The sequence below is a fragment of the Tachypleus tridentatus genome, chromosome 13 (assembly GCF_004210375.1).
Source record: "Tachypleus tridentatus isolate NWPU-2018 chromosome 13, ASM421037v1, whole genome shotgun sequence".
Taxonomy (NCBI): Eukaryota; Metazoa; Arthropoda; class Merostomata; order Xiphosura; family Limulidae; genus Tachypleus; species Tachypleus tridentatus.
Genome location: NC_134837.1, coordinates 32949507 through 32971576, shown reverse-complemented (window position 1 = coordinate 32971576; position 22070 = coordinate 32949507). Strand labels below are relative to the sequence as shown.

The window sequence follows — 22070 nt, the reverse complement described above, 5'->3', positions numbered from 1 at the left end:
TGAGATAAGATACTTCTCAGCACTCAAACTGTTGAAGAAAAAGTGAAAAGAAAATAGTAAGAGTGCAAATTAACCAATGATAGGCGACACCTAGTGGTAGGTGGAGTTACGAATCTTTTCAGCTTACGCAGCTAATTCCGGGTATGTTGATTGCATATGATTTGTCCTCACGTGCGCGCAGGAGCACGTGACAGCTAGAAACTTTTCACCGGATCCAAATTTTTATTCACTCGTCATTGCGAGTCTTCCGATGTGAAGTGTGTTGTATGAAGTCACTTAGCAACACATGAAAATTAGGACAAGAGCTTGCAGATGATGATTTCCGATTAGACTTTACAACAATTAACTTACCTTAGTTTGGACTGTACAGAGATATAGATAGTAATTCACCAGCTTTATGCAGAAACTAAAATATCAGTTATCTAAAAATTAATAATAATTATTTATGTGACTTAACTGTATTATAATGTATCAATGTGAGTAGATCTATCGCTCGTGCTACGGTGTTTGTTTCAGAGAGAACTGACCGGAACCAACTTCCGGGGACGAAGCCAGATAGCTATCTATATACCTGAAGGCATACACAGTGAATTGGTGTCTCACATGCCGAAGCATGTTGGCCTTGCCCTGGCTGCGTTTATTAGGATCATACCGCGGAATCCAGTTCCCACCAGATGCCGGTAAGCTTTACATAATCCTTTATGTAGTTAATCTTTGGGCAATATCAGTTGAGAGGAACATTTTTGTTACGAGCCAGTAACCGTAGCCTCATATCTCGAAAGCGAGTTTGAAACTGTGCAATGTTTATAGTTCTTATTTAATATACAATTTTTTTCTCTCTTATTCATTTATAAGCCTCTGATTTAGAGATTTGTTTCCTTTAATTCAACTGCTCATAAAAGAATAAGTTATATACGTAAGCAATATTATAAATCAACTTAACTGTTGTACCGGTGACCTTGTTCATAAAGTGATATAATTCATGCACGAGTACAGCTATTAGCTTTCTACATCTGTAACGCTGTAAATAAAAACATACGCTCCAAAACATACGTATACTATTACGGATCAGGCACGTGTAAAACCTTAATCTGATCATTTTAGATATTATTTTTACACGGCGTAATTGAAGTACAGCAGTTATTGATATCATGAATTTTGTGGAATTGCATGCACATGTTCCGTAGCTTTGGGCCCGGCATGGCCAGGTGGTTGAGGCGCTCGACTCGTAATCTGAGGGTCGCGGGTTCGAATTCCCGTCATACCAAACATGCTCACCCTTTCAGTCGTGGGGCATTATAATGTTACGGTCAGTCCCACTATTCCTTGGTAAAAGAGTAGCCCAAGAGTTGGCGGTGGGTGGTAATGACCAGCTGCCTTCCCTCTAGTCTTACACTGCTAAATCAAGGACGGCTAACTCAAATAGCCCTGGTGTAGCTTTGCGCGAAATTCAAAAACAAACAAACTGATAAATAGCAAAACATGATAATATTATGTTTCGAAATAACAATAAAAAATGGCGTGCAAACGATATACACGACTTAACTAAATCAGTGGTTTTTTTTAAAACACTTCTGTTTCGTAAAATTGAAATTTTTAACAGAGATTCCAAACGATGAAGAAATAATTAAAATGTTTCTTGTAAGTATGCGCTTTCAAAGTAATTGAACGGAATATTTTCGCGATTTTGTATGCGTATTTCCGTACGGATTCATACAATTTTAATTAGTTTCGAAAATCGAGTACTTTTTAAACAAAGTTTTCTGTAAGTAGATTAAACAGTTTATTTTGGAGCGGAGCCAACGTGCAAACTTTATATAACAGTGACAAAGGTTTCTTCTTAACTGGAACTTGATATGTATATTACACTTCATAAGAAGAAAGTCTCAGGTCCAGTTTGACCCTAGAACTACCTCCTGTATTGTTGATAGTGCTTAATTTGATGGTCATGTGTGCACACTACTTCATAACTCAGAAATTTCAATTATAAGATCATAACGTCTCATATATTTATAAACTTTCCAAAGGTTGTTTTCTGCATGTAGGCGTTAGCTTCCAAGACCTGTTTAAACAGCCCCAAACGTCAGTTGAAGCAGCAGTGGGAAACTTGACACATATACAAGTTTAGCTTGCTCCGGCCATCTTTACTCCTCATTAAAATGACGCAACGGTCAAAACATTTGTGTTTGAAACAGTTTTATTATTAGCACCAAAGTATCAGCCTCAGTGAATAAGGATATTGCATCAGATTAGATTAGATTAGATTGTGGTTCCGGAGTGTCCATTGCTTTCACGTTGGATTGAGATGTGGTTCCGGAGTGTCCATTGCTTTCATGTTGGATTGAGATGTGGTTCCGGAGTGTCCATTGCTTTCATATTAGATTGAGATGTGGTTTCGGAATCCATTGCTATCATAAACACCGTTGTTAAATTGCACCAGATACTTTTACTTCTTCTAAATAATGTGTCCTTCGGTTATATGTCAATTAACGATCTGGTTTTATGAATACCCTTCTTCCAAAAAGGCTGTAACATAATCTTTCTAACCATGGCAGTATTTCACTGTCGAAATATCGAGAATGATCCGTGAACCAAAGATACAAGTGCTAAGTAAACATGTCAGTCGTGGTTCAGAATACCCTCTGTTGTAGGTAACTCTTAGTTAGTTCACTTATAATTTTTAATATTCTTATTTTGAAAGCTACATGACGTCGATGTCAATGATTTATGTTCCCCTAATAGAGAGTATTCTGAAGGTTTTATAAACGTTTTAAGAAAGAACTCTTGGAAATGGAATGTCCTGTAAGTTATACGAGCGGACTGAAGAAAGTTACTTATAACTGGTTTTCATTGTATAATTTGTACAAGGGGACTAAAGAAGTTACTTGTAACGGAAATTAGTGTATAATTTCTATTAACGGACTGGTTTGGTTTGAATTTCGCGCAAAGCTACACGAGGGCTATCTGCGCTAGCCGTCTTTAATTTAGCATTGTAAGACTAGAAGGAAGGCAATTAGTCATCACAACCCACTGCCAACTCTTCGGTTACTCATTTACCAACAACTAGCAAGATTGACCGTCACTTTACAACGCCCCCCACCCCCACGGCTGAAAGGGCGAGCATGTTTGGTGTGACGGGGGTTCGAACCCGTGACTCTGAGATTACGAGTTGAGTGCCTTAATCACCTGATCATGCCGGGCCGTAAAAGGACTTAAGAAAGTTACTTATAATTGGTATTAGTGTGTAATTTATATAAGAGGACTGAAGAAAATTACCTTTAACGGAAATTAGCGCTTTAGTTATATGAGTAATATAAAGGTCATTTAATGATCTGGAATAATCCGTATATTTGTAAATGGGTTTGATAGAAGTTACCTGAGTCTATACGTAATTATATATATATATAAACTTCATGGTTAAACAGTTGTTTCCGAGAATAGCATTTGTTATATCTTAGCTTTAATAGAGGTCTACAGAATATATAAAATAAAAGGAAACCTGAAGATGGCGCAAGAATATGTAGTTTTTTTTTAGGACTGTCCCTGCTTTTGTTAATTTATTGTTTGTTTGAAGTTAAGCACAAAGCTACACAATAGGCCAACCGTGCTTTCCTTATCACGGGTATTGAAACCTGGTTTATAGCGTTGTAAGTCCGCAGGTATGTACCACTGGAGGGCTTCTCTTTTTAATGAATTATTCATTGGATATTTATTTTAACGTTCTACTCCTTTTAACAATGTCTATGATTATGCACAGAGTTACATAATGGGCCATATGTGCATTGCCCCCCGCGAAAATCGAAACCTGGTTTCTAGCGGTATAAGTCCGGAGATATACAGCTTTAATTGTATATTTATATATGGAAAGACATTTTGAAACGTGACACAGATATTCCACAATGAAGGTGAAATACGTAAAGAGGATGATAAAATAAAATAATTTTAAAGAGAAAAATAACTATAGCATTTATTTAAGATATGCGTAAGTGTAGCATACTGTGATATACAAATGGTATAATATATGCAGTACAGTTGTTATTAATTCTGGTCTGGAAGAATAGAGAACTAAATTCTATATCAAAACGGGATTAACATGCAACTTGCAAAGACAGAGTTAAAGACTTTTTTAAACTATATTCCTTCGATGGGCGTTTTAACAATAGAAAATTAATATTATATGCTCTGATATTGGTTTACTCGGCGCTTGGAAACTATATGAAATTAGCATTAGTTTTAATCATAGAAATATAATAAAAGGATTATCTTTAACATACGTTATTCAAGAATAATTTCCACGAACAAAATATACTGTAGACGAATACGTCAATGGGCTATCTATGCTTTGCCCATCACGGCTATCAAAACCCAGTTTCCAATGTTGTAAGTCTGCAAAAATACCGTTACTCCACTGGGAGGAATGTTTTATATAATTTACCTTTTTGAACGTTAGTTTAATTACTAGCAAAAGCACAATACATTTAAAAACATGTGTTCATGCATTTCTTCCAGAGTTGAGTTGGACTTATGAGTACAGGGAGGTTAATATATTTTGAGTTGCAAAGAAACACGATGGCTATCTGCGCTAGCCGTCCATAATTTAGTAGTATAAGAGGAGAGGAAAAGCAGCTAGTTATCACCACCCACCGCCAACTCCGGGCTGCTCGTTTACCAACGAATAGTGGGATTGACTCTCACATTTTAACATCTCCACGACTGAAAGGCTGAGAATGTCTAGTGTGATGGGGATTCGAACTCGCGACCCTCAGATTACGAGTCTAGCACCTTAGCCATTTGGCCGCACCGAACCATTACGAAATAATTAAAAGTAAATGTATTTATTTAAAATTATCTTTTTTTTCGAAATACTCGCGCAAAGCTATACGAGAACTACTTGCAAATAGCATTCTCCATTTTGAAATTTTCTCTTGATGAATTAGACGGAAGATAACTGGATAATAGGATCCATTGCCGATTCTTAGGCTTCCTTCTAGTGACTGAAAAGTATTGACATCTTCCCTTATTGCTGATTGACAACTACAAAGCGAGGAGCGACTTTTCTATGAGTACGGGACGCGAGTCGTGAACCCTCAAATTCACATTCTGGGCATGATAAGCACCAGACCAATATGAAAATGAAAAATGAATTATAATATTTCAACTGATATTAACCTATAAGTCCATGAAACACTAAAAATGGGTTTCGATACTCGCGACGGCCAGAGCAAATATGGCCCATTGTTTAGCTTTGGACTCACTAACAACCAAACAAATGTATTTTTAAAAAATAGCTAAAAGAAGTGAAGTTTTGGTGATCTGAAGTGCTTTTACAGACTCTGTGAGTAAGCGAAATGGTTTGAATTGAAACCGGTCTGCAATTGAAGAAAATAAAACAACCCTAAACTGACGAATATTTGTTTTTACATTGTAAAGACGGGTGAGTAATACCGTCTTCACCAGTTATGAGTTGACAAGCTGTGAAATTGGTGCAGGCCTTTTGTTTTCATATTTCATGTAGCGAAAACAAAAAACTACCTTTATTTGGCTTAGCTTTTGCATCGTGATGCATGTAGAATATATATATGACTACTTTCGCCTGTGATTAGAATGTAGAAAATCAGAAAAAAAAAAGAAACTTTCAACTGATATAAGATACCAGATGACAAAAATAATTTATTTTAAGCTCTCACTAGTTTGTAGAATATAACAGAAGAATAAAAAAAATGTTGCTTTAATTATTATTTAATCCATGCACGATATGGATGGTGATCGAAGTACTGCTTTAATCTGGAAGTTGTAGAATTTGATTAGCCCAAATTGAGGATTTTTCATTGAGGATTACTAAATTATCTAGCACGAAATAACATGTAAGCTCAGCAAGATGACAAAAAGAGGAACAAGTAGCCTTAAGCTTAAATTCGATTGCATTACTTAAATATAGAAATTTAAAAATTGGTCCAAACTGTAATTAGCCCATAGACTTAGAAGCAACTTTTCTCTTTAATGACGAATGCATGCAGTTTAAGGCACGCTTTTAGTTCTCAAGGTTTTGTAGGATGAACGTTAATTCCAATTTACCTTAACATTGGATACGTAGCATTATGTCACCGAAAATTTATGTAATGGCCTTTTTCGATACAAAATATTCATATTCAATTCATAATGATGTATTTATACCAGGGATTTATAATCTCCAAGACAAAGACATTTCATGTATTAAATTTCTTCGGAAAACAAGAGAATGTGGATCAACTTGGTGTACAAGGTTCATCCAGAAAAGAACCTGCAATAAGTCGTACTTCAGTCGTAGTAAGTAAGGTCTTATAAAACGCCAGAATCTACAAGCATATAGGTCAGTGGCAAAAATCGTCCTCCTGCCACAGATAACAATATGCAACATACTGAAGAACTTCCATCCATGGAAGGGTGATATAAGTCACATGTACACCAGTTTCTTCCACAATATATCAGTTGGACAGCCTCATATCTGAAGTAGCTATAGAATGAAACAGGTATTCATGCTATTCCGTATGAATACTTACAGAATAACTCTTTTGAATAACTATGCGACAGGACTATCGAAACTTTTGTTTCGTACACTGGATAGTTTATGAAAAGCATTCTGGAGTAATGGTGTGCTTTGGAAATGAGAGTCTTACGACAAAACAATTGGCAATAGAAAGTATGTTGTGGGGCTGTCGTCGTGATGCAATTTGGCAGACAGAACAGGACCTAACGGGGTGGCATGGAGGTAAAAACATTACACACTGAAACAGTTATAACTTATTTAAATTGACAATGGTCAGTTAGTTTTTAAAACAAATTGATAAAAAATTCGCTAAAACATGTGGTGTAATTTTCACTTGGAATAAACATAAACTGTTCAAAGAAAGCAACAAGATCATATTTTAATTAGAACAAATTAATAAACGGAGTAACTTGTCAAATTCTGGATGTACTATTTAAACTGTATAAATACAAACTGTGGCGAATATCTATTTCGATTTCAGTATTTTAATTTTTTTAAAAAGCTTTGTGAATAATACTTTGTCTTCTAAATAATTTGTAAAATTTGTGGACGAAATGGCAAGAGAGTATTCAATTAAATTATTCACTAGAGAGGCTAGATAATTCTGGGAAACATTATTTTGAGTGAAATCACTTGAGATAAAAATGACCTAAACTACAGATAATTTGTAACATTTTTTAATAAAAGAGAAAGCTTTAAAATATCTTGATTTAAAAACTGATCGTTTGTTTTAGAGTAAAGCCACATGGGGTTACCTGTTGTGTCTACACAGGGAATCGAACGCCATATCTTAGCGTTGTAAGTCCGTACATCTACTGCTGTCTCACAGGGATAGAGAAGAGTAGGAATTACTTGTAGAATTTTAAAAAATGTTAAATAATGTTTTGAAAGGGAATTTATATAAGGGAGTTTGACAAAGTTAGAATAAATTTGTAGAAGTTATGTGGAGTGGTGTTAAACACTGACATGAATTGATATTAATACCAGGAGGGAGATTTCTCAAAATTAAACTTAATAAATTCCTTTGAATATGAAATGATTTTTAGTCTGTTGAATAATTGTCTTAGACTGGACATGTTCTATAATTAGAGAAATTAAAGTTGTTTTGAACACAGATCTGTCTGTAAATTATTAGGTTATTTCTTTTAACAAACAAGTCCCTAATTTTTTCTCTACCGTCTCATTCAACCCCACAGTTTAGAATAAACAAAACGTACAATTTTTTGTATGCTAGCATTTTTGACCCTGCAATTTTTTTTCAGGATATCCAGTGTCTTCCAAATGAACATCATTGATAGATGAATAGGGTGATAGGTAAAAACATGCGAAATTTCTAATAAGTTGATAAGTGCAGGATGGAAACATAGTTCTTACTTGATAATTTTTTCAAGTTACAATTTATGATCAACTTTTAAGTTTGGCTGCTTGTCTTTTTTTCTTTCCAATATTTGTTATAAAACTCGATTTGTTGAGTGTTTAAAGGAGTTTGCCAAACTCTTAGGGACAACATTCTATATAAAAAGAATTAAACTTTTGGAATCTAGCTTCTAACAATTGACTAGAACGATTTTACTTTATTCTCTAATGTAAATTTTGTTCGTTCTTAGGAACACTCTTCAATATAAAGCAGACAAAAATAAACCTAACTTATACCTTTCAAAATCGGTTGGGTTATTTGCTTTGTGAATTTAACTTGGTGTTCATGAAATAACTCCACTTAACCTTCATGTAAATCCTGATGAGAATAGTGACCATAACTGATTACAACTTTGCTGTACCTTAAAACAAGCTTCTGATGAGGAGATAGTGTGTGAAAGTGAGGCGTTATTTTGAGTGACTAGTGGTCGTTGTTTTACAGTAAGTTCAAAGTCATGAAATTGAGTTATCATAATTTGAATCACACGTTTAATATAGATTAGTACCCCCTTAGTACAGCGAGACTGGAGAAAGTGGTTTTGGCGTAACAATGGATAAGTCGTGCAAGCCACTGAGATAGTGCTCTGTAGTTAGTACTAAATCTAATAGAATTCTAGGGTATATTTTAACCATATTGATTACAAGCTAAAATAAGTAATTTTCTCTGTATAAAAAATCATTAGTGAACCATGATTTGTATAACCTTGGTTTTCTTTTCTCTGAAAATATATTAATATTTGAAAAAGGCTCATAGGAAGACTACTTAGATGATTCTGGGTATAAAGGATTGTCTAACAGAAATAGATTGATAACTATTAACTTATTTTATTTTGAGGAAAGAAGGATAAGACGTCATCTTATCCTTAGCAAAGGTTACAAGATTATCCTAAAAATCGATAGGATAATAGCTCTTATTTCTTTGATTATTTTGAAAATAATATTTAAGACGAGAGGACCTGATAAGATTTGGAAAAGACAGATTTGGCTCCTGTTAAGAAAATTTTACTTTTCTACCATAATGATTAGCTTAAGAAGTGATTTGCCATATAACAGTAGAGCTCAACATTGTACAGGAGAAAGAAGAGAAGTTATTTTAGAATTTCCGCGCAAAGTTACACAAGCTAACTGCGCATAGTCATCCCTAATTCTGAGATGTTAGTCTAGAAGAAAGGCATACTTGTATTAACATCTACTACCAAATCTTGATGTCTAGTTAGTGGGAATTGGTTCTCATTATTCAAACGCACTCACAAAACGCATTGCGCGTTGTTGTGCGAACGGAAAGCGAACTATAAGTTTAAGAGAGGAATCGAATTAGCCGTGGTTTCCAGTTTTGTTTTTTCCAAGGGTGTTTGTTCGATGTCCTCTTGTTATGTTTTGTTTTCGGTAGTGTGTTTTACTTTGGGGTGCTTCCTGACGTTCATATTACGTCTTATTTTGTCAGTAGTTCCCCTTTTAGTTCACAGGGTAAGTCAAGGATTACCCAGTTTTTCAATAATGGTATTAATAACATTCTTTTTATTGTTGTTTCTCCTACAAAATAATTTCTAATAAGAAATTTAATAAAGTAAACATTATATATATTTTTTCTTGAAACTGCCTTTCATAAGAAATTAAAAAAGTAAAAAATAATTTTGTCAGACATATAATTCTAAAATAACTTAGCTGTTTAATGTTAAATATGCAGTGTTGTATGTATGTATTTTCCTTATAGCAAAGGCACATCGAGCTATATGTTGTGTTCACCGAGGGGAGATCGAACCCCTGATTTTATGGTTGTAATCCTCAGACTTACCGCTGTTCCAGCGTGGGACAAACAGTCTTAAATATATTCTATGTGTGATTATATGCACTTATGAATCAATGTAGTTATGTTTGTAATATCTTGTGCATATTTATGAAATGTTTCGCGAATGAGTGAATAAAACTAAATTTGAATTATTTCACGTATTTTTTTTTAAATATACGAATGGACGAAAGTTTATAATTGCACATCTTACCATTTTTCATTTATAAATAGGCCTAAAGTTTAAATATGTATCATTATCTATAAAGTTCTACAATAAAGTGTATAATTTTCATTTTCAATAAATTTGAGGTTCATTTGATAAATATAACATTTCGCAAACACTAAAATTGTTCAGTGGAATCGCCCTTAATTAAGCTTTGTAGTTATAGATGTAAATATGCTATTTAAATGTCTTTTTGTTCCTGTGAGGATATTTTAAACTTTGGAAACCACTAAAAGTCTAGATCAACGTTTTTTTAGCTTTTAGAAGACCATAGATATGTATAAACTTCCACATATATATATACCTTTCAAACAATTTCCAACTCTGGAAACAGCAAATTTTATATCGTGTTATAGTAAATAAATTAATAATTTTAATTTCTTCTCTTTCCACGTGATGGAAGTAAAAATAAATTAATGCAGCATCTAAAAATTAACATTTTGCATATATAGGCATAACTGCCTGAACATTATACATGCATATTTGTAACATCAGCTGCACCAATCAGTAATGACGAGAAAACGCACTTGTAGAGAAATATATATATATATCAGTTGTACCAAGTTCTTAAATAGTTTAAAATCATAGTGGGAACAATAATCTCCTGGTGAATCAGTGGTACATCTACAGATTTACAAGGCTAAACTTCTAGGTCACTTCTTGTTACAGTTATTTGTGTTTTAGTGAAATGTTCCTGAGGAAGCTGTGAAACGAAAAGTAACACATTTTGTGTTATAAGGTCTTAAATACGATTCTTGAAATTTTAATGTTTATTCAATCTTACCATGGCAAACAAACTAAAGCAAATGCGTTTAAAATGTTTCTTTATCCAATCTTACTATGACTAACAGAAAAAGTCTATTGTGTTTATAATGTTTATTCTTATCCAACCTTAACATGACAAACAGACTAAGGAAAATGTGTTTAGAAACTGTTCCTCATATAATTAATCTAACTATGACAAAGAGACAAAACCAAGTGTTTTAAAAAGTCACTCTTCAGCTAATCCCATCATGACAAAGATCGGTGTGCTGAAACATGATCTTCAGCCAGTTTTCTACGAAAGACATGCAAACACGTGTGTAATGAAACCTCGATTCGCAGCCACATTTACAACAAGCAAATACAAGTAAGCTAAATTGTCAATAGTCATTCAAGCAGATTGAGAAAAACGACCGTGTTTAAATTTGATTTTCAGACAATTCTATAATAACAAACAGACAAAGGCAAGTGTGTTGAAACTTAATCCTTAGCTAATCCAATCATGACAAGATGATGAAGGTAAGTGTGTTGAAACTTAATCCTTAGCTAATCCAATCATGACAAGATGATGAAGGTAAGTGTGTTGAAACTTAATCCTTAGCTAATCCAATCATGACAAGATGATGAAGGTAAGTGTATTGAAACATAATCCTTAGCTAACCCAATCATGAGAAGATGATAAAGGTAGTGTGTTGAAACAAAATCCTTAGCTAACCCAATCATGAGAAGATGATAAAGGTAAGTGTGTTGAAACAAAATTTTTAGCCAATTCGATCGTAACAAAATGATAAAACAAGTGTGTTGAAACACGATCCTCAGCCAATCTTATTATGACAGTCTTGTAAACACAAGTATACTGAAACCTTGATTTTCAGTGAAACCTGAGGTAGGAGGGTATGTTGAAGAGTCATTAAACCTTACACAGACAGACAAAGGAAATGTGCTGAAGAGTTAATCCTCAACCAATATTACCATAGCAAACATGAAACAAGATTGCTGTAATATTAATTCACGATCATTTCCAACATGACAAGTGGGTTGTTAAGGCGGTCCTAAGGTCAATTCTCTACGAAGTTTTTATGACATTAGTTGCATATAATGCTGTTTTTCCCTTTTAATTTTTTATATAGAAGTTGTAATTACTGTATATAGTGGTTTTTATCTGAAGATTTAAACTTGAATATATTCGTACTTACTGACAGAGAACAAAAAAACATAAAATGACAGATTTTGATTTTTTTCTCCTTCAAGAAGTTATGCTGTAAAAACATTTCCATGTCTGACTAGCGGTAGCTTTAGAAACTACATATTTACCAAAACATTCGTTCCTGGGTCAGCTTTACTGAATCTATACAGATGATGTTATTTAAACCTGAAGGCTGCAATGTACATACTTCTGTTAAGATTGCCATATCTCGATCCGATCATATATCCAGGCTAAAACTTTCAAATCACATAAAACACGAGTTTATGAGTAATACTTTAAAGATGTTAGAACCATATTTTTAAAGCTTTCCATTAAAGGTTTTCAGTAATAACTTCGTTTAATATTTTCAAACGCTTTCATCAAGACATCTTTCGAAAGTTGTAACATAATGCTAGTCCAGGCTGCTTCAGAAAGTTGTAACATAATGCTAGTCCAGGCTGCTTCAATAAAAATGTTAAAACGATTTGTTCATCTTTCTTTAAAATATTTTAAAACTCTTAATCATAAGTTTATATTTATTTTTAATACAAGTAATCAAACGTTTCATCATATATTTCTAACACCAATTTGTTGAATCAAAATCTAAAACCTTGAGAAACAATTTTTTTAATTACTGTGAAATTACTAGAATATTACATATATGGTTTGTATAAGATGATTGGCTTTGTATGTTTAAATTTCACACAAAGCTACTCGAGAGCTATCTGCGTTAGCCGTCCCTAATTTAGCAGTGTAAGACTAGAGGGAAGGCAGCTAGTCATCACCACCCACCGCCAACTCTTGGGCTACTCTTTTACCAACGAATAGTGGGATTGACCGTAACATTATAACGCCCCCACGGCTGAAAGGGCAACTAGGTTTGGTGCGACGGAGATTCGAATCGGTGACCCTCAGATTATTAGTCGAGTGCCTTAACCACTTGGCTATGCTGGGTCGTGAGATGATTAAAATACATACCTTTTGATTGTCAGTGGATCATAATGTTAGGAGGTTAACACAGCCCTCTTTGATAACTTATTTCATAGGAGGATAATACAGCATTCTTTGATAACTTACTTCATACAAGTTCAAGAAAAGGTTTTAATTTTCTTTGTGCATGTAAGCAAATATTTATATTTAAAATTATTTTAACTTTAGAACAATCAATTCATCGCTATAAGAAATAAAACCTGAAAATCCAATTACAAGGATAATAATATTGGTTTACTTCACATCTGTATAGAGCAAACCTTTGTTCGCATGATATTTAAACACTTTTTACTATTTGTGATGCATCGTTACTAATATGTAACACGGAGCATCTGATATTGGTTTACAATGGTTGCGGGGTATTTGGTATTTTCAATCTTCTAAACGTCGCCTTAAGCCATACATGAGCCTAACGACTAGATAAGAGACCCTAATTTTGGGTTGCTAATTACAATGAGGGTAATTAGACAGCAGCATCCGCCATCTACACGTTTACTATTATCCAAATATCGGAACATATAATCACTGTTACAACGCGCCTACAAATGAAATAGACACGCTAGCTACTAGGACACACCCGGCCATTATTAATTTTCTGAGACCATTTACTATTAATTGGATAGTTACAATAATTTTATGTTTGAATACTTTTGCTGCCTCACCAGTTACAATGATTTTATTTTATGATACTATATACCTAAAAGACCACAAAAGACGCATTGTTCCAAAAAATGCAGTTTTATACGTTGAGATTTGCCAGTTTCAGAGAAAAACGAATGTCTTAAAGACAGTTGAGTCTTGCTATATTCAAACAACAATAATAATAACCGTGAAGCGACAAAGTGATTGGCCTGAGAATATCTGTCCTTCTGTTTTTCGTGTTGTAAATACAAAAAACTCTTCATAAGATAATAACGCACTTTAACTGTTTCTTTTCACAAAACTAGCTCGTTAGTTCACTGCAGGAATTAGACTGTGATTATCATATAGTAAGTTTAACAGTTAAGATTTCTCTGTTAGGCTTGCAAGATTTTCATCGCTGCGTTTGTTTGTTTGAGGTTAAGCACAAGATGGTCTATTTTTGCTCTGTCTACCATGGGTATCAAAACCTGGTCTCTAGCATCTTAAGTCCGCAGACGTACCACTGTGTCGTTAAGTGGAACAAGATTTAAAACAGTGCGTGTGTATTAATAAATAACACTTCTAAAGTTACATTTTGTGCAATGGGACAGGAAGTTACAAGATCGTATGAAAAAGAATAACTGTCGTATTATATACGCAAATAAGAATAACTGTCGTATTATATACGCAAATAAGATATCTCTGAAAGTTTGTAACGTAAGTTATGAACACACTTTTAAAATGTCCTCAGTGATCAGTTTGCTTTTATATTATAGTTTAATTGAACAATTATACTTGTTACCATTGGCCATAAGCTAACGTAATATGATTTGGGTGAATATTTGTTAAACATTATGACAGACAGTGCGTAGTAAATTTATGGATACGTGTGTGTGTGAGTGAGTATTTGTGTACTGCAAGTTTTGGTTTTGTGTGACGTTTGTGGGTTTCAAATTGTGGTTTAATTTATATTTCGATGACTTGCACTGGAAATTAAACATAATCACGATAATAGAATTACAGTAATTTTCCTCTTCGATGGTTTTTGTTTTGCTTAAAATTATGTTGGTGGTTTTGCGAGTTCTTGATAAAACTTAAAGCTCTGTAGATATATAAATAGTTTCGTTACTTTCCCATTGAACACAAAAACCTAGTTGCAAAACTCTTTGCTTGTTATGATTATATAAATTTTTCAGCTTTTGAAAAATAGTTGAAATTATGACTTGTTTAAGATGTTTATTAACATTAATTAAACAAATAGTTCTTATGAATCTGGCTGGATAAGAGTGAAAGAAATGTAAATGAAATATTTTTAGTCAATAACAAAACTCACTTCCTTTTCCCTTATCATGCCACCCCCATTTACTTAAGTAAGCTACTACAGTTTTTAGGACTAAGCCAAAAGGAATACATTAAATAGTCGTTCTAAACCCAAGGAAATTACACTGTTATAGAAATGAAGTTACAGTAAATGGTATGCACGCAGTAAATATACCATTGACACTTTTATCAGGATAAGAGTGGTATCAAACTACACATTGATAAAGTTAAGAATTAAAGATAAACTACGATTACATTACACAGAACATAAAGGTATTAAACTGAATAATATTCATATCGTTCTTATATTTTACATAGGTTACTATAAAGCTAAATAATCAGATATGATCAATTTTATTTCTGTGCATTAGTTACAACATTATAAATCTGAAAAATTGTTTATTATTTGTATATTAGGTAGGGATTTATATACATGAAGAACTGAATTTTATTAATATTGAATATAGAATTATGAACCTGAAGAATTGGATACTATCAGAACATTTTTCAATACACTTTGTTGTAAAAAAACAAATGAATTAATTGTATACTACTCTATTTTGTCTATATCAAATCGAAAATTTAATGAGAACAGCGTCATGTCACACATGTTAAAAAACACCACCTGACATCTTTAGGGAAGCAAGTCGAATAATACATTGTTATTGGTGTTTGCAGTACTCGTACCGACTACTAAATAGTTTGATACATAAGCGTCAGTGTTTTAAGCCTTGTGCCAAAAATCGTAGTTGCTCTAACACAGTTGTGCATTAGTTACACGTGCATCTTCTATTCAAACTTCAGTTAGTTCCATCTGGTGGTTTATAGAATAAACAGGTGGTTCTTTTAGATTAGTTAAAGCAGCGTGCGCTGTCCGAACGTATTGATGAGGGAACCTTCACTAACGTACCTTAGACTTACACAAACACACCTGTTAAACTATTGTTCGACTCAGAAACGAAATGTGGTATCTCATAGCAACAAAGCTTAACACCTTTATATATTTTCATGATATCCTAGCTTAGCCCTCTCTCTTTAAATCATATAATAAGCAGAGAGGGAATTTGTCTAACATGTGTGTTGTAACAGCTTTCTTGTAACGTGTCCATTTTTCACAGTTAGCTGGGATCGAAACTAAATGCCTACATTATAAATCAGAACTGAAAATTAACCTAGTAAATAAAGTTAATGAATAACGTGTCTGTCATATACCACATTAATGTCATGGAATAGGCAGCTCATGCGGTAATCATTAATATGTAGAAATATTAATGCACATTGAAGATTTGAGGAATACATATATACGTAGTTAATTATGCAAACGAAGTTTATTATTGTTCCCTGTGAAGCTGTCTGTAGTGAGATACACAGTTTGTTACAACAAGAGCTGGACTTCAGGGGCTGCACGTTCAAAACCTAAAACACGTGCTTATAAGAAGGTGCACGTTCATATTGATAACAAAAGATACGCCACCTGGTTGATAGTTACATGAAAAACGTTAGCTTTTAAAATGACACTACTAACACGAGTTAAGTAAAACCCATAGTATGTAGCATTCACTCAGTAGAACTACTTAAACCATTTGCTATCGAAATGAGAAATGAGATAATTATACACGGTTTCCAAACCAACGTTATTTAGCTCTTCATTTCTTAGTGTACTGGAAAAGAGATGTCTGAGTAATTCTGGTATCAGTGAATGTTTACGGCAGATGAAAACATCACAGAAATAGATTATTGCTATTCATCATCTCCAACCAATAATAAGACACAATATTTTACTCTTTTTTTATATAAAATCTTATTTTCACGTCTGTTCTAATCACTTTACACTAAGTAAACCTTAAAACACAGTTGTTGTTTTTTCATGTTGTAAATGAAGACCGATCCCTGTCACTGAAGATCGATAATCCAAATAGTTAGCAAAGCTGCCCAATAAACCTGACTTGGGTTCGAATTCCAATCTCAGTTGTTATTTATTCATAAAAAAAAATACAAGTCGTTCTATAATTTGTGAATTCATGACAGGTATAGAAACAAAATGTTGATTTTTCAATTCCACTAGATTATTTGACAGTGACTTATTTTAAAATAACAAGTTAGAAGCTAACACTAACACTATTTCGTACATAATGGGGTTAAGTGCTATTAGTACGTTAAGTTTCTAGGAAAAATGTACGGTATAGGTTTTGCAGACCCATACAACTTTGTGAGAAATGCCAACAAAGCTTTGTGTAGTCTAAAATGATATCTGTATCACAGTTAACAAATTATTTGTTTTTGAGTTCTAGTTTCTTGGTCACATTAAAACGTAATCTCATTTAATTCACGCCAGGTTTAAACTGAGTTTGATTTTACACAATTCTGCACAATTCGGATCAACTGTCGTATTTTCTTAGAAGAAAGCATTTATAAGCTTAAATCATACATATAGATTTTATAAGTAGGCACTATGTTTAAAGAATAATGGGTTTTAAGATTTAGTTAATAAGTTTCTCCACAACATTTATTTGAAATCGTGAGTTCAACTGTCATTCAAGTTCCAATTATATTAGGTCTGTCTAAATAAAAGCAATATAATATTATGATTCTGATTTTTTTAAAATCTTTTCGTGTGACTTCTCGAGTGGACATGAAAAAATATTAAGATGTGGCTGATAATTCGCGCTATAAAAATTTTTATTTCGTAATAAAATGTATTTTTGCCAGAAATAAACACCAAACTGTACATATTCTGTTTAGAGTTAAGATATCTCGTGCACGTAAATATCTACAAAGTTTTGTTCTAAAAATCTGTTATTGACTCTTATTTCTAAAGGTTTTTCGTTTGTTATATTTGTTTGTTTTGGAATTTCGCAGAAAGCTACTCGAGGGCTATCTGTGCTAGCCGTCCCTAATTTAGCAGTGTAAGACTAGAGGGAAAGCAGCTAGTCATCACCACCCACCGCCAACTCTTGGGCTACTCTTTTACCAACGAATAGTGGGATTGACCGTCACATTATAACGCCCCCACGGCTGGGAGGGCGAGCATGTTTAGCGCGACGCGGGCGCGAACACGCGACCCTCGGATTACGAGTCGCACGCCTTACGCGCTAGGCCATGCCGGCCCTCCTTTGTTATAAAACAAGTATAAATAAATAAATATTTAACATATATTCATAACTGATAGTAAGAACATTGTTATCATTTATATTCTTATAAATTCTTATAAATTATAAATTTATATTCTCGCTCCTTTTCTTTTCTCATTTTTTTTCAAAGTCAAAATCTCTCTATGTAATCTCATAGAGAAGCTTTAACAAAAGAAGTGGGGGGTGTATCCAGTAGTCCTGAGTTTCATCAATATTTTACTTCCGGCACCTTAAAAAAATGACTTGTTTATACACGTGTTCCGTAGAAAGCCCAAATAACTCGAGGTTTTCTAGGAAAAGTTTTTCAGGAAAACTTAGACAAACGAGACTTCCTGGCCATGAGTGTGTCTTGATTTAACAAGAGTTAAAACGCTACCCTTCAAGCTTTCAGAAAATTCTTGCTTTTCAGTTAAGAAAATAAAGTAAAAGTTTGAGGTACTAAATAACTATAGGATTACGAAAAGTTGACGAAACGGTCAGTTTGAAAAAGTCCATCATTTCTCCATTTCGGGTTATTACTAGTTGCGCGAATGAATGTTATTTTTCAATAACACTTACATTTCAAAATTGTTTGTTATTAGTTATACTTGTTTTTTTGGGGTCTTTTTAAGCGCAGAACTACAAAATGGGCTACTTGCACACAGTTCATGCTGGAGTCCAACCCCGGAGTTTAACGATGTTTGTTTGTTTGTTTGTTTTTGAATTTCGCACAAAGCTACTCGAGGGCTATCTGTGCTAGTCGTCCCTAATTTAGTAGTGTAAGACTAGAGGGAAGGCAGCTAGTCATCACAACCCACCGACAACTCTTGGGCTACTCTTTTACCAACTAATAGTGGGATCGACCGTAACATTATAACGCCCCTATGGCTGAAAGGGGCGAGCATGTTTGGTGCGACCGGGATTCGAACCCGCGACCTTCGGCTTACGAGTCGAACGCCTTAACCCACTTGGCCATGCCGGGCAGCTTTAACGATGTTAAGTCCGTAAAGTTACCGATGACCCGTTATGGGACTGTTTATAGGTCATTGAAAAAAATATTTACCACCCTTCAAGTCACTAGCCTTTCATAAAATTTAAAACTTTTTTAAACAGATATTGTCTAAGATTCGTTTTTACTTTATATGTGAAAGATATAGCTGTCATAAGTCTTGATATAAACATGAAATCTTTTTTTGTTAATTCGCAAAAGAGAAGTGATGCATTATTTAATTTATATTTATAGACAATGTTCAAACATTAGGCATAAGAAGCTCATTTTACAATATAACAAATGAAACAATAATATTTAATATGATGGTTCCCAGCCTTTTAATACTGTGAATCCTCAGACCCTTGACAGAGAGGTATATCCCTAATGCATATGGCTTGTTAAAATATTTGACAGTAATTCACATTAATAAAAAGTAAATTTAAAAATTATTTTACAGCGAGTATGTAAACAGTAAGCGAACATTGAATATTGACTAGTGGAATACGTTGGTAATTCTCCGAGACTACCCTCCAATTTTAAGGCGTGGTATTTATTTTCTTTTTAATGTTTTTAAAGGCTCTCGCTTATCGCCAGGAGAACGCGCACCACAGGTTGGGAACCACTGGTTCAGCAGGTCTTTCTCTAGCCTTAAACGTATGACTACAACGATCAATCATGGGTACTGCCCTTTTCTAAGACTATCAGCTGGTATTTATTTTCATTTTTGCTATATAATCTATAAATCTATATATATATATATTATTTGACATATTTTTTTTCCAATGTTAGTTTTTAGCTCGTGCAACACACTTTCAAGTGGATTAACGCTAGTACTTTGGACTAGTCATTTCATAGCTTTTATATAGCTAGCTCTTTCACACTTCTTTAAACACTTCTTATTCTATGTATCAGTATCTTTCGGGTCACCAACTTGCTAATATTTGAAGCTAGGGACAATTAGTGGTTGTCAACTGGATGCCACTTGATAAATCAGGATGTTGTAATGTTCTCCATTCTTCATGATAAAGGCACTTTAGGTAATATTTACTACTATGCAACAGGAGAACGTCCCGCTCCGGTTTAGGCCCTCGATCACATCCAGACTGGTCTTCCTATGATCTTTCTCCGTTCAAAAAACTCTTTTCAAGTTATCCCCCCCAAAAAAAAACACATCCAATTATTATTTTGTTTTCAAAAATGAAATATCATGCTTTTTTGGTTGTAATTTTTCCGTACGGACATTTATTATAAAACTTTGCTATTGTTGATTCGAACTCCTTGTACATCTTGAATTTCTTTACCTGAGATGTTCTGGAAAACTTGACAATTTTGTAAATGACACTCTCCTCACAGCTACAGTAAAATATGAGATTTTTAACTCACAGCTACAGTAAATTATTAGAATTTTAACTCATTTGCTGCTGAGTTTTAATCACATTTAACAGTATCCTGTACTATGTTTTATTTTATATCCACTACTAAGTTAAAATTATGATTTTCGTATTTGTCTTAATGTTATCCATGCTGTAACACGCAAAGTGTTTGGATGAAAGGTCTAACATTTTACAGATCATTTACTGCTGGACCCCAGCATGGCCAGGTGGTTAAGGCACCTGACTCGTAATCTTAGGGTGGCTGGTTCGATTTCCCGTAACACCAAACATGCTCGCTCTTTTCGCCGTGGAGGTGTTATTGTGACGGTCAATCCTATTAGTCTTTGGCAAAATAGTAGCTCAAGAGTTGGCGATGGGTGATGATGACTAATTGCCTTCCTTCTAGTCTTGCAATGCTAAACTAAAGACGGCTAGCGCAGATAACCCTGGTGTAGCTTTGCGCGAAATTAAAACAAACAGACGGGGATTCAAACCCACAAACCGGTGACTGCGAGTCAAGGGCCATTTACTTAGCTGCTAAACTAAAACGTACGTGATAAATGAATGTTCATTACAAAAATGTTCATAGTAGTGACTCAAACTAAATCAATCCACATTTAATGACACCTGGTAGTTAATAAGCATTTTTCCGCTACGAAACAATACATGAATGTAACGCTACAAAACAATACATGAATGTAACGCTACAAAAGAATACATGAATGTAACACAGAAATAAGCAATAATTGATATACACCTTCAGCGCTTAGATATAAGTGGCTCCCATTCTGGCAGCATTTTTTTAAAATACTTTTCCCTAGGTGATACAGCGGTAAGTTTACGAACTTGTATTTTTAAAATCCAGCTTTCGGTTCCCTGCAGTATATACAGAAAATAGCCAAATATGGATCCTTTATAAAACAAACAAACTAAACAAAATTTCTAATTTTTCCTTACCACGGGTATCAAAACTTGGTTTCTAGCGTTGTAAGTCCACAAACATACCACTGTGCTACTGGAAGAGGCTTTCTTACTAGGCTTAGGATATATGACAAATACTGTATTTACGGATAAACATGTCACAAATAATCATATGTTGTTAGCCACTTTTGAGTTGTATATATTTATGTATAGATTGTAAATAAGCGGCAAAATTTATAACTACATTTTCAAAATTCCTTAAATAGTTTTAACGTTATTTAATTATTTTAGGTAAATAGTCTTAAAATATGTTCATAATTTTCTCCTGAGAGATCGAAACGTTTTTTGTCTATTCTTTTCCTCTTCAACGTAAACTTGTTCAATTTCAACGAGAATGATAAAATAGCGTGTATATCAAAGAATTTTATTCTAGTTTTGGAATATTGCTTCATATGTTGTTGCCGATAGAAAATTGACGGGTAGGTCCTCCCCCTACTCCGTTACCTACCATCACTAACACCACTGGAAGGAATATTCTCCAAGTTATGGGAGATAACTATTGCCGGCCTTCTGTGCTGTCAGTGAAATTACACGCTTCAATCTGAAACCGATTGATCGCCAAATCTAGATTTTGTAGATCAGCGAAAGAAAATTCTGATCTGGTCCAGTCCACAACTCAATTCTAACAAGAGGCACGCAGCCCCGGCACCTGCGACACACACCCACAGTTGCTGCCTATATCAGATCTATTATTTCTCTTCCACGAAACCCGCGAAAGAACACCATCCAATCATCCCCTGTGTCTTTTACGTGTAAAATGAGTTCAATAACTTTGTTTCCGA

At 34.0% G+C, this 22070-nt stretch overlaps 1 protein-coding gene across 2 annotated transcripts in view; it reads left to right on the top strand.

The window, feature by feature from the left end:
• The first annotated feature begins 238 nt into the window (after nucleotides 1-238).
• Nucleotides 239-22070, top strand: part of LOC143239838 (zinc finger protein basonuclin-2-like) — a 227465-nt gene continuing 205633 nt past the window's right edge. For both annotated transcript variants that reach the window (XM_076481400.1, XM_076481399.1), the window contains exon 1: nucleotides 239-680. In XM_076481400.1, coding sequence (XP_076337515.1) covers nucleotides 614-680 — 67 coding nt within the window. In that variant the 5' untranslated portion in view covers nucleotides 239-613. The remainder of the gene's footprint in view (nucleotides 681-22070) is intronic.